General features: G+C 37.2%; 1 protein-coding gene across 2 annotated transcripts in view; it reads left to right on the forward strand.

The window, feature by feature from the left end:
• LOC103656605 (afadin-like) overlaps window positions 1–7,202 on the forward strand; it is a 28,144-nt gene extending 20,942 nt beyond the window's left edge. For both annotated transcript variants that reach the window (XM_008684016.2, XM_040628115.1), the window contains exons 4-5: window positions 4,432–4,558; window positions 6,989–7,202. In XM_008684016.2, the coding sequence (XP_008682238.2) occupies window positions 4,432–4,522 (91 nt within the window). In that variant the 3' untranslated portion in view covers window positions 4,523–4,558; window positions 6,989–7,202. The remainder of the gene's footprint in view (window positions 1–4,431; window positions 4,559–6,988) is intronic.
• Window positions 7,203–13,990: the final 6,788 nt, after the last annotated feature.

Raw genomic sequence — 13,990 nt, forward strand, 5'->3', positions numbered from 1 at the left:
GGGAGGAAAAAAATGACAAAGTATATCTGTCAAGGAAAATAAATGTTTAATGTGAACTCTGTAATCTGTCTTAAAATATAAAATGATCTCATACCTTCAGTTTGCTGTTGATTAAATTAAAAAGCCATTTATGTTAGTGTTTGACTATAATATCTAAATGAAAATATCTTTTTGTTAATTATTTCTCAAATTACTGAATTTCTCACTTTTTTTTCTGTTGGCTCTTATTCATATAGATTTTCAAGTCAAATTACCCACCTGATAATCTGCCTAGTTTTTCATTCTAAATGACTTTTTTCTAGACCCCAATATTTAATACAATAAAAATAAGTCATCTGTCAATAGTAATTTTTCACGGAAAAAGATACAGCTTGTGACAATGGCCACGTCTGATCCAGAAGTAGTAACAGTAAATAAGGCCATAAAGTAAATAAAAAAGTGTTCCCACTGAAATTAAAATAAGTAGCCTTGGTTAGGTACCCAAGATGTGAACTAAATATAGGTTTTACTTGTATGCTTTGAACCCTGTGTTTTAAGTTATCATTTATTGGGTGCTCATATGTGTCAGACATTATGCTAGATACCCTTAAAACATCCTCACTGAAACTCTATATGACTGATATTATTTCCCCAGTTTATATTACTATGTATTTTCAATATCATTTCCCCTAAATAATAGTTAAGAAATTTGGGACAAAAAGAGGTGAAATGGGTTGCCTAAGGACACACACCTAATAAGGAAAAGAGCTGAATATGATGTGCATATCCTTGGTAAGAAGACTGTCAAAAGACCTAAGTTTGAGTTCTTGTTCAAGTTGGTGAGTTGAGCATATATTTCTCTACCTCATCCCTCCACATCCAACTCTAATGGTGTAAATAAGTATAAAAGGGAATGAGGCAAAATAACTGACCGGAGATTTGACAGGATTCTCTGGGACTATACTGTTGATAAGCCAGAGTTGTGAGAGCTGAGTCGAGGACATGAGCAGGACAGGGCTAGAAGAGAGGTGAAAACTGCTTTTCCAGCAGACTTTTCAGAAAGATTTTAAGTTCAAAGTCAATTGGTATCAAGAGCGGAAGTAGAAAATGAGACAGACATCAAGGTGATAAATTGAAGGACTTCCCTCCGTTACACAAGTTGGCGCATCTCTCCTTGTTGGCAGTAAAGATATTTTTTCCCAAACTGAAAATCAAGGACGATTCTGTAAGTAGATGAAAAGAAATACCTGGGAAGAGCTAAAACTTCTAAAATTGGCCATTAGTTCTCCCAGAGTAGAGGTCTAGGGTGGGCCAGAGACTACCAACTTCCTTCTCAGGCATCCTAAAGTGATTGAAGCCTAACAATCAAGGAAGAGGTCTACTGAGGAACTAGGCCTACACATCTGACACAAGGTTCCCTGTCGTCTAGCTATGAAAATTAACCTAGCCCTTCAGTCAGAAAATTGATGACTAAGGATCACATTTGAGATAAACTGGTAGCATAAAGAAGAAGATCTGGTAGGAAAAAGTAAAACAACCAGACCAGGAACAAACAGCAATAATGCAGGCAACAGAAGACAACTTAATAAGTATTTTAATTTTCTCAAAGAGATTTAAGAAAATGAACATACAATTATGAAAAACAATTGGAGCAAGAAAGAGTTCGTAGAAATTAAAAGAGATTGCCAGATGAAAACTAATTTACTAAAAAGGAAAAAATAAGAAAGTTTCCTACAAGGGAAAGTAAAGAGCAAAGATGAAAAAATGAGAGAAAAGTTAAGTAATATGGAGATCAATCTGGAAAATCAAGTATGTCACTATTAGGAGCTCCAGAAAGACAAACGGATAGGAGAAAGTAATTTTAAGCAATCATAAAAGAAATTTCTGAGTGGGAAAATCTAAAAGGGCCAACTAAGTGGTAAGGTTGATGAATAAAAAGAATCACATCTAAGCCCATCATCATGAATATTCAGAACCGCCAGGAAAAAGAAAAGATCTTAGAAGTTTCTATGAAGAGAAAATAAACAAGTACCAACAAAAGTGTAATAAATCAGGCTAATGTCAAAATTTTTTTGCCGGCATCAAGAATGCTGAAAACAATGTCTTTAAAATTCTGAGGGCGAAATTATTTGGACTCCAGAAAACATTCAGCTTGGATTGTCATGATTATTAATTTTTTATTACTAGGTTCTTTCTCCAGTCCTTAACTACCATCTTGTATTCGTAGATAGGAAATTAGAGCTATTAGTTTTATATTCACAGTTCACATAAGAAAACCATGTGAATTTTAAAATGGGGTTTTATCTTTTTTTCGTAAATCATAGTAGTACTTAAAAATGCCCCCAAATGCTATGATCCCATAAGTATTTCTCTTCCACAATTTAAATCTTTTAAGATTGATTTTTTAAAGGGAGTATTCTTACAAAATCTTAAATCGGTGTTTTGTGGTTCAATCTTTTTATTAATCTAAAAATGCTGTTCATTACAGAGATGAATACTTGCCTGTATATGTTTTTTTCCTAAAGTTTAATTTATTTCAGAGCGCGTGCGTGAGAGAGAGTGGTGGGGGGAGAGGGTAAGAGGGAGAGGAAGAGAGAGGGAGAGAAGCCGACTCCCCACTGAGCATGGGCATAGCCTGATGTGGGGCTCAGTCTCTCAAACCCCATATCATGACCTGAGCCAAAATCCAGAGTCAGATGCTTAACCAACTGAGCCACCTAGGTGCCCATTAACTTGCCTATGTTAATAAAAGTGTATTTTCTATCCTTGAGACTAATGTGAAGTATATAATTGAAATATTGAATCCCATGGCTTTTTCCCCCCGCTTTTACTTTTGTTCTGAAAATTTCAGAGTTTTGTGTAGGTTTTCATTATGTAATTATATCAATTATATTTTGTTATATTTAAATATGTATAATTATATTAATTATATTTTCCTGAGCAATGTCATTTTTTTCCTACTTCAAATGTATTTGTCTATAACTTTCTTCTTAAGTCTCCTGGGTGCTTCAAATTTGGTATGTCCCGGATTGAAAACATCGTTTATGACCTTTCCCACTTCCCTGACTTTTTGTAATCTGCTCTGTCATTTGTTTTCCCCATGCTAGTGTATGGCACCACCGAAACACTGAAGCAGGAAAAATCCTGGACTCCAAACTTCCCCGAAATTGCTATATCCAGGGGCACCTGGGTGGCTCACTCGGTTAAGCATCTGACTCATGACTGGCTCAGGTCGTGTTCTCGGGGTCCTGGTATATCAAGCCCCATGTCTGGCTCCATACTCAGTAGGGAGTCTGCTTGAGGATTCTCTCTCTTCCTCTCCCTCTGCCCCTTCCCCTGCATGCGCACACTGTCTCTCTCTAAAAATAAATAAATAAATTTTTAAAAAACAATCACCACATCTCTACCTCTGAAACCAGTAATACATTATATGTTAATTAATTGAATTTAAATTAGAAAAGCGACACCTGGCTGGCTCAGTGGGTTAAGTAAGTGTCTGCCTTCAGCTCAGGTCATGATCCCAGGATCCTGGGATCCAGTCCCGGGTTGGGCTCCTTGCTCAGCGTGGAGCCGGCTTCTCTCTCTGCCTGCCACTCCTCCTGCTTGTGCTCTCTCTCTCTTTCCCTGACCAATCAATCAATCAATCAATCAACAAAAATCTAAAAAAGAAATAAGTTAAAAAACAAAAAAAAATTTAGCACATTCAGTCATTCACCACATTCAGTATTTTGTCCCTGCTTACCATTTTTCATATCTTATTACCATAATTCACCCCCTCACCTATAATTTTGAAATGCTCTTCTGGTTTTGGTTCCTTTATGCTCATCTTGACATTGCTGTCAGAGTGACCTTTTTAAATATGTTTGTGATGATGTAACTTCTCCGCTTATTTGGTGGATACCCATGACATGAAGGAGAAAGTTCATATTCTAGCATGACACCTTTTTGGTTCAGTCCTGATTTTCCAATTACATGTCTGTATCCCATTCCCAAAAAGTGTGTTCCAGTTTTGCCACATTCTCTAGCTATCGTCACTTCCTGTGTTATTTCATAGTTCATCCGTTTGCTCCTCCTACCTTTTCTGGAAGGCCCCTCACACCCTCCTTGTGCACTTTGTCTGTCTTTCAAGATAGAGCCCTATCTTTGCAGCACTTCCTGAGCTTCCCACATACAACTGTTTTCTCTTTTGTGCCTTCGCTGTGCTTCATTCACCTCACCTGTAGAACTAGTAAATGATACTCTGTGTTCTTACCTGTTTTCGTCCATCTCTGGTCCTACTAGCATATAGGGTAGTCTCTGTCTTTTCTTTCTATTTCCAACTTGTCCCAGGATAGTGCCTATGGCTTGACGGAGACGGTATGTATTTGTCTTTCTTGAGTAAGTGAGTGAGCGAGCAATTGAATTAATGTGATGTTTTCTGAAGGTGGGTTTTGTTTTGTGTTGTTTTTATAGGAAGGAGAGGTGCTATCAGCAATTGCGAAAAAGGACAATGGGATTGATATGGAAAGTCCTCCAGGAGAGCAAACAGTTAATGACAACTTGACTTCTGCTGATAGAGCATACAAAAATAATGGAGATGGTGAGTGAACATCTGTGAATTTTTCCATGCTTAAGAGCTCGTACATCAAAATCTGAAAGTCTGTAGATCCGGATATGTTTTCCATTTCATTAAGGTATTTTTGTTTTGCTGTCTTTCCTTATAAGTATCCCTACGACTACCAACTTTTTCTTCTTGAAAATACTTCAACTCCCTGAAAATCTTTACTGCTATTATTTTTATTTTATTGAAATAGTCATGAATGGGGATAGGCTTGTATATGTGGCCAATTTGATTGCCACGCTTTTAACCATCTATGTATATAAGATAACTCACTTTGTTTTCCCCCAAATGAGTCCTATTGGTCTTTAAGGATCAGATCCACTATTTTCAGGGTGGAGTGGATAACTCATTCTATATTTTGGATGAAGTATTTTTGACTTTTTGACTAGTTTGTTAACCACTGCCTTTAATAGGTGAATTATGTTTTTAATTCTACAAGAAATTTCGAAAAAGACTGCAAACAAAAAAAGTATAATCAGTAGTGTGTTATCGGTAGTTATATATTTTTCTATAATTATCCCAGTTACTTTATTGATTCATAACAACCATAAAAATGAATTAAGCCCTATTTAGTTGGAGAAAATTTATGTGGTCTTTTCATTTTTTTACAGGAACTTTTTACTATAGAACATATTGTTAATTATCAGGATCCTCTTTTTTTCCTCATTAAAATAGGATTATTGCTTTTTTCATATTATTTTGTGATATCATTATTTCATCCTTTATTCAAATGGATATAGAATTACAGAAATCTCCAAGGCAACTACTAAGAAAAACAGATTGAAGGAAAGGTGTTCTGTGTCATGACCTTCTGACTGTAATCATGTACAAAACATCAACCCACATCATAAAGATTCCACAAAATGCAGTTGTATTAGAGGTTCCCAAAACGACACCCAGATGTGGTTATTCACTAGAAGACCTCATAGGTCTCAGCATAGTTGTACTCTTGCCTGTGGTTTATTACGGTGAAAGGATACAAAACAAAATCAGCACAGAGCAAAGGGGCATGGAGTCTAGAGGAAGCCAAGTGCAGGTTTCTATGCCTATGGATGTGCTTCATTCCTCCAGCATCAGATTATGATGACACATGTGAAACGTTGTCTGCCAATACAGGAATCTTAGAGAGACTAAATGAAGTTTTCTTTAAATGACAGTCAGGTAGGCTTCTTTCCCCTAGCATATACCAAAATTCCAGGTTCGCCGAAGGAAATCAAGTATACGGGATAAATCACCTGGTTGGTACCAAGACTTAGGCACAGCCACTCTTAGCAGTTATGGAATGGTGGGAACACTGCACACATCCAGGCTCCCAGATACCAACCAAGGGCCAGCCGTTCAGGTGGGATCTAACGGTGGCTGTCTTTGGCCTGCTGTATGGAATCTTTTCTGCACAGGAATTTTAGCCCTGACTTACTTTGTATTCAGATTTTCTTTTAATAGCAAGTAATATGGTGATATAACATGGTACTGATTTCAGGAGCATCATCCATATTAAATTGAAGTGATGGTTACTTTTTTGACTTTTGGTGAATATTTAACAGGTTATTTGTACATCAGTTACTAGGGCAATATTAGGTAATTATCATCTGTTTTTTTTATCTGATTAAACTTTCATTATGATTCTCAGATTAAACAATGTTTTCTGATTTACAGTGAGAATAGAAACTTTTAAGTATATAGATAATGCAGTTTTGTTTCCTATTGTGGTGAATCCCTGTTTATAATTATAAAATATTCATTTTCATTTGTCAGTTATTTTCTTGCCTAAGTATGCAATTCAAATTCTTTTCGTTATGTATTTTCATATAGTTCAGTTTGGTGGGCAATACCCATATTCTGTTACTTCGGTCTTTATCTTGATTTTCAAGGTGGCTGTATCTTGCTTTAATACATGGTAATAGCAGGCTCAATGGATAGTTTTTTTCCCCCTACAATAAATAGGCCTTCTTTTTTACATCATTTTCAAGTTCATAGCAAAACATAGCAGAAGTACAGAGAGTTTCCATTTACCCCACGTTCCCATACGTGACTAGCCTGCCCTTTTGTCAACATCCTGTACCACAGTGATACATTGTTACATTTACATTAAGTCATCCTTGTCCCCCAAAGTCCATAGTTTACATTAGGGCTCAGTCTTGGTGTTGTACACCCAATGCACCCATGTGGTGTCACATAGAAGAGTTCCACTGCCTCAAAAGTCCTCCGGGCTTTGCCTATTCATCACTCCTTTTGCCGCAACCTTTCATTCCTAACTTAAAAAAGTTTTAGTTTTTCCAGAATGTGAAAGAGTTGCAATCATACAGTAGGTATCTTCTTGGATGTTTAAAACATTAAAATTCCAAGGTAATTGAATGTAGTGATTCAAGATTGCGTTTGTCCTTTGTTTTTTCTGTTTTTTTTCATCAGTGTAGGATCTGATGACCTGTGCCTTATGGACTGAGAAAGTGTGATTTCTGTGGACATTTGTCACATAATGGGGAGGGCTGAGAACAATGACATCATGTACTACTACCTAGCACTAACCATTGGTACCATCCTCGTCTAAGAGGTGAGTCCAGATAGACTCTCTAGCAATGAAAGTAGGTAGTCTCAAGAGGTTATACTTTATTAAACCAGACACTCAAATCACTAACTCTTTCAAACTCACCTTGCAATTGGAAATAAGGCACAAGAGAGTCTGTTTGCTGTGTTTTGCCATGCTGCAAAGTACCGTGGCTACAGACCAAACTTTGTGATGAGGTGTTTCATCGTAATTAACAGTCTCTGCTGAAGTGCTGGAGAAGTTCTGTTGTGTTACAGCAAAATAAATGTAGTCTCTTTTAACGGCTCCTAGTCGTGGAAGTCCGGAAGAATCATGCTATTTAAGTTTGACTTTGTCAGTCTATGATAATGATTCTGCTGATGATAGCATTTTCTGACAGTCTCAGGGTTTGGTTACAATCATGGTCATTATAAACATTCACTTGCAGGTACCAGATTTTCATAAATATCATTCTTTTCTTGCATTTGGTAAACGTAGAGGAGAAAGTAAGATTTCTTAATGCATTAACTGCCTACCAATAGTATGGTTAATATTCCCTCCAGTGTGGTTTCCAGGTGTGGTCCCAAAAGAATACTTTTTAGCAAATCATCAGTCTTATACTTTTAATCTGTATTTTTCTATTGCTGATTTAAAATGTATTTTGTTTTCTTCTTTAACGGTAGATGGGAGTTCTGAAGACACGTTAAGCCGGTAGGGTTTTTATGGATTTTTAAAAATTATGTGTTGACTGAGGGAATGCAGAGAAAAGCCTTTGTGGAGAGTTCTACTCTGGGCTAGAGACTATATTATGTGCTGGACATTTATTACTTACGTAGTCATTACAATAGCTTCACAAAGTAGCTGTGCTATTATAGCCTATTTTTTATTAATTAGTCATCTGTGGTTCAGGGAGGTTGATTAATTGACCTATGATTCCATAGTTAATGAGTAGCCGAGCCATGATTTGAATGTCAGCCTGTGTGACTCCCAAATCCATTCTTTTGTTCCTCAGCAGCACTGGGACTAAGATACGAATCCTAGTCAGATCAACTCAGAAAGTCAAATATAGTTTGTGTTAACTCGGATTTAGAGTTTTCTTAAGAAACCAGGTTAGTCCAAACGTTTGTCCTAATATATTTGACAGCTGGTGATAACTAGAGGCAATTAGTGCAGTGGTAACTAGTCTCTTATTTTTACATATCAAAGATTTTAGGGTGGATCTCAGTAACCTATAGCCACAGTACATAGCTTTTACATAAGCAAGACCTAATCAGGCAAGTTCTTAGCTATAGTGATGTCTGCTCTCCTTGAGATGAATGATTTTTCCAGAAGTGAAGGATATGTAATCTAGGTGTAGACCATGTTACGTTAATTAAATTTATCATCTATTTAGAGGATCTTTCTAAACGGTTCTCTATTTACTGACTTCCCAGTCTAGTTTTCCCTTTAGGCTAGTACCCTTCACTAGTTCTTTGAAGCTTTTTCTTTTCTTTTTTATTTTTTTGTAGACTTTTTTCCTTTTCTCCATGACTTTCTATAATCTTTTCCGATTTTTTTTTTTTTTTTACTTTCTTCTCTGCTTTTCTTGGTGCTTCTTTTCTTGCATTAATTTTTTCTATTTCTGCCAGCTACGTATTCTCTGTTTTTCAATAGACAACATCAAGAGCACACAATTTCAGTATTTTAAGGAATCTTAGAGATGAATGAATCAAAATACCCTCGGATTCTGCAACCTATGTTTAACATCCTCACCAAGTGGTTGTTTAAATGGAGAATTTGAAACTCAAAAGAGATTAAAGTGACCTATTTGGCTATTATATGTGACAAGAGTGAGATTTAAATTCAGGTTTCTTCCTTTTTTCTCATCTAGTGGGTGAATGTTTTAATAATAGAAAGATGGGGAGTGGGTCTAGTAAACACAGTGAAGGTGGGTTAGGAAGGAGTTAGCAGGGGAGGCCGAGTTTCAAGAACAACAACGTTGGGTTGGATAGGAATAAGAGTTTTAGAAAAGATGTCTGATAATTGGGTTTTATGGTAAGTTAGATAAAGATGCATTACAGGAAGGAAGGATACACACACAAAGGAATGAAGAACACAGGATATTGGGAGTTGTGTAGAAAGGCGTATTAAAATAGAGGGTTCAAGAGAATCCTGAGCAGCTTTTTTGTTGGTTGTTTGGTTTAATTGAGCGAACTAGCGTACTTCAGGTTTTCTGTTGAGAGATATTAAAATCATTTGAGCCACTGGGAAGAGTCTTTTTACAGAATATAGGAATGTGATACCATCTACTTCCATTCCAACTTACAGAGAGTGGCTTAGATCCTGTCGAGTAATAGGGGGAATGGAGATTCTGAACTATCTAGATGTATGGCCCAAGGTAGTGGTCTCCTCACTCTACCTCTTTTCCTAATTCCCCGATGCCCTTCCCATGTACATGTAGGGTTGGTGGAGTGGGACTGGGTAACAGAGGTTCATTTGGGTAGTTGGTAACATGTCTACGTTGAGATGACTCCATGGATGACTGAAACTCTGTGTAGCTTGTTCTCCAGGAGCAGCAAATGGCTCCTACTGTTGGTTATTTGAGCTTATTCTTGTTTTGGGAGCCTGTGCTTTCATAGTCTAGAGATTGAAACGTTGGAGAGTACGACTGAGCCCTGCAGAAGAGTGATATAGGAGTGGGAGCTCACAGAAAGAAACTATTAGGCAGTGTCTAGGGAAATAGAGGCATGGCTACCAGGACTTTATTTTTTATAGCAGTCTCTCTTCTTGGGTATCTGAGTGCCTATGAAGGTTTTTAAGGTCTTGCTAGTTTATATAAGGCAGGACCTGTGTAGGAAAGAAGTTGGACCTTCTAATGTTTAATCTGTTATTCTCTCTGGGAAGAGTATTCACACTAATAACATAAATTTGTGTATTTATTTTTTTAAATTGAAGCATAGTTGATGCACAGTGTTGTGTTAGTTTCAGGTGTACAACATAGTGATTCAACAACTCTGTATGTTACACCATGCTTAGCACAAGTGTAGCTACTATCTGTTACTGCATAATGCTATTACAGTACCATTGACTGTATACCCTATGCTGTACTTGTATCCCTGTGACTTACTATAACTGGAATCCTGAACCTCCCATTCCCCTTCGCCCATGTTGTCTGTCTGCCACCCCCTTCCCTTCTTGCCATACAGATAATTACCTACGTTTATAAGATTGTTGTGAGGCTTTAAATACCCTTAAGATGTAGTGAGGTGTTCATAATGATGCATAGTAGCTGCACAGTAAATCCTCAAAACACTAATATCATGATTATTAAAAAAGGGTTTCTTTCATATAAGAATTTAATTTGAACTCTGCAAATAGGTTTTACAGCCACTAAAATCTTGTTGTTATTGAAAATGACAACAAAAAATGTGGTATATTTCTTTGTGTCAAATAATGTAAGTAACATTATGATTTTCCCTTGCTCTTTGTCAATTTGATCTCAGTGTTTTATTAATATTATTAATAATATGTTTAGATATGATTTAGATATTCTTTGTATTTTAAGTATTTAATATTTGCCTGAAAAGAATTGTTTTTTTTTAGACCTGCGAAGAAAATATCTAAGGAAAAGAAAGAGGTAAAAAATACATTTTTTTAGTTCATTTATTAATTTTTTTAATTTTTACTTTATTATATTTTTTTGATAAATAATATTTATCAGAAATATTATTCCATGGTAAAAAATTACTTTAGGAAAGGTATAGTGGCGAAATAGAAGAATTTCTATTTGTTGTGAAAAAGTTATTCAGAAATGCTAGTTATTGATGAAGGGTGTTTTGAGAAAAATCAGTTCTTTAAAAAAGTACCTATGTTTTTGCTTTTATAAGAAGATGGGTATTTATCATCTCTCTACACTTAGTATATTTTATAAATATTTGGGGGACATTTTGAAATTATTATTTATTTGTAGATCAAAAAGCAAATTAATTTTACGGATGACCTTGATGACTTAACTCCATTATCTGGAACAGCTTCAGAGGATTGCAAGTTGCCTTGCTTTGATTTTAGGAGTTGCATGTTGCTAATTGAACAACTTGGCATGGATTGTAAAGGTAGGACCGTGGTATAAATATAAAGCCTTTATATGTATATTACTGTAGTAATATGTGCACATCTTGTCTAGTGCTGTACCACACAACACTGATCTGTTATAGAGCTACTCATCTCACAAATATGTTTTTCATGAAGACAGAGAACTGCTGAGTACTCTCAGCCAAAGAGCTATAATTTCCACTATACTTTTCGTCATGAAAATGGCACACCGATGTGTTTGTTGACTCTGCTTCTCTTCTATGCCTTCACCCAAGGTCAGGTTACCAGTATTTTTCTCCTAGGATACTGAAATAACCTCAGGACGGTTTTCCCTGTCATTCCACCTCCCAGAATCTTGGTCTACGCTGCAACCATAATCATATATTTTTAAAAATTTATATTTCGTCATGTTACCCCCTTGCTTAAAGCTTAGCTTTTACTTCTCATTGCTCTAGCGTGAAACACCACGGTCCTCAGCTTCATCTTGTACTGTTTCATATCCTCCTTTCCATCTGTGTCTCAGCCACTAGTTTGGATGATTTTTCCTATAATAGAGCTTCCTCCCCACCCCCATAGATTTAGTTAGGTAACTGCATGTATATGAAGTGTATAATTTGATAGTTTTGACATATGTATACTCCTGTGAAACCATAACCGTGATTCAGGCAGTTAATATATCTATGACCCGTAAGTCTCATGTTTCGTTATATCCCCTTATTACGAAACTACCAAATTGCTTTCTAAAGTAGTTGCACCATTTTCCATTCCCACCAGCAGTGTATGGGAGTTCTAATTTCTCCCTGTATATTCATGAACACTTAATATTGTCAGTTTTTTAAATCTTAGCCATTCTGGTGGGCATGCAGTATATATATCATTACGGTTTTAGTATGCATTGCCCTAATAAGATAATGTTGAGCATATTTTTATGTGCTTATTTGCCATCTGTGTATTTTCTTTGAACTGTCCAAATTCTTTGTCATTTTAAAATTTAGGTTGTTTTCTGATTTGTTGAGTTTTGAGAATTCTTTGTTTATTCCAGATATAGTTTATCACCTATTTTTTGGCAAAGATTTTCTCCCAGCCTGTGACTTTTCATTCTCTCAACAGTGTCTTTTGAAGAGCAGTTTTTCTTTTTGGTGAAGTCCAGTTTATGCATTTGTTCTTTTATGGATTCTTGCCTTCGGTGTTCCTATCTAAGAAATCTTTGCCTAGCACAAGGTCAGAGGATTTCTCTCATGCTTTCTTTTAGAAGTTTTGTAGTTTAAAAGCAAAGCTTCATAGTTTTAGGTCTTAACGTTTAGATCCCATGGGGTCATGGGGTCCTGTTATTAGTCGCATAGAATAAAAAATATGAAGACTATCTATACATGAGCTATTGTATAGGAATAGAAAAAAGCTATTTCTCTGAAGTTTACCTCAAGTTGTCTAGCTTTTAGAAGTTTTGTAGTTTAAAAACAAAGTTTCATAGTTTTAGGTCTTAATGTTTAGATCCCATGGGGTCATGGGGTCCTGTTATTAGTCGCATAGAATAAAAAATATGAAGACTATCTATACATGAGCTATTGTATAGGAATAGAAAAAAGCTATTTCTCTGAAGTTTACCTCAAGTTGTCTAGCTTAAGCAAACATTTAAGGACAATCAGATCTAGAATTTAACATCCACAAAGGTGGGTTATTTAAACATAATTTTTCTCTCTAAAATAACCCTCAGGTTTTCCTTCAAACAAGAAAAAGAAAGAAGAAATACTGATTGTTATGTGAAAAAACTAAGGAGAAATTACAAAGAAAAGAAAGCAGTATAATAAAGAAGTTGAACTGAAACTCAACTTGAAGTCAGTCTTAGAACACGGCACGAGGGGGTGCCTGGGTGGTGCAGTCGTTAAGTGTCTGCCTTTGGCTCAGGGCGTGATCCTGGCGTTCTTGGATCGAGCCCCACATCAGGCTCCTCAGCTATGAGCCTGCTTCTTCCTCTCCCACTCCCCTTGCTTATGTTCTCTCTCTCGCTGGCTGTCTCTGTCAAATAAAATCTTTTTTTTTTTTTAACGATTTTATTTATTTGACAGAGAACACAAGCAGGCGGAGCATCAGGCAGAGAGGGAGAAGGAGAAGCAAGTCCCGACAGCACCGCGAGCCCGACAGATCCTTGATCCCAGGACCCCGGGTTCATGCCCTGGGAAGGCAGGCGCGCAACCACCTGAGCCACCCAGGAGCCCCTGAAAACGCATATTGCTGCATCTGCTCAACTCCCTGGAGACCGGCTGGCGCCCAGAAGGACACGGAAGAGGAGTAAACCGAGGGAGAGTTTGTTTTAGGAAGTTTTCTGGGGGACGAGGCATTCAGCATCCTGAAGATCCATGCACTCTAGCCCCAGTAGTATACAAAGACTGCTTTTCCACACTGGCGAGTCTAACTTCTGCAAAGGTGCAGAAACGCTCAGCCAGCTCCCACCAGCGTTTGAAGGGACCCCAGCCCTGCTCCCAGGGAATCCCTGAGAGTTGAGAGGCTTGGGCCTCGCACATGCGCTTGGGCACTCTTGGCCGCTGGCCCTTTGTGTGCTCAGGCAGTGACACCAGCCTCTGAAGTGCGCAAGCGCGTTTGTGTTTGGCGCCATTGCTTGGTTACGCTCAACGGTAACAACCCCGGAGCTTTGCTACTGTGATGTAATGGTGAGGTCAGTTTGCCTATCTCTACAGCTAGTGTTGGGTTGTAGAGGTAGTGAAAAGCCGAGCATTTGCGAAGTGTAAAAAAATGAAGAAGCTTTTTAGCTTTGGGGATAAGTCCTCCCTGCCCGTTACCAGCTCCCTGAGGGACGG

Source organism: Ursus maritimus, unplaced genomic scaffold (genome assembly GCF_017311325.1).
Source record: "Ursus maritimus isolate PB19 unplaced genomic scaffold, ASM1731132v1 scaffold_137, whole genome shotgun sequence".
Lineage (NCBI taxonomy): Eukaryota > Metazoa > Chordata > Mammalia > Carnivora > Ursidae > Ursus > Ursus maritimus.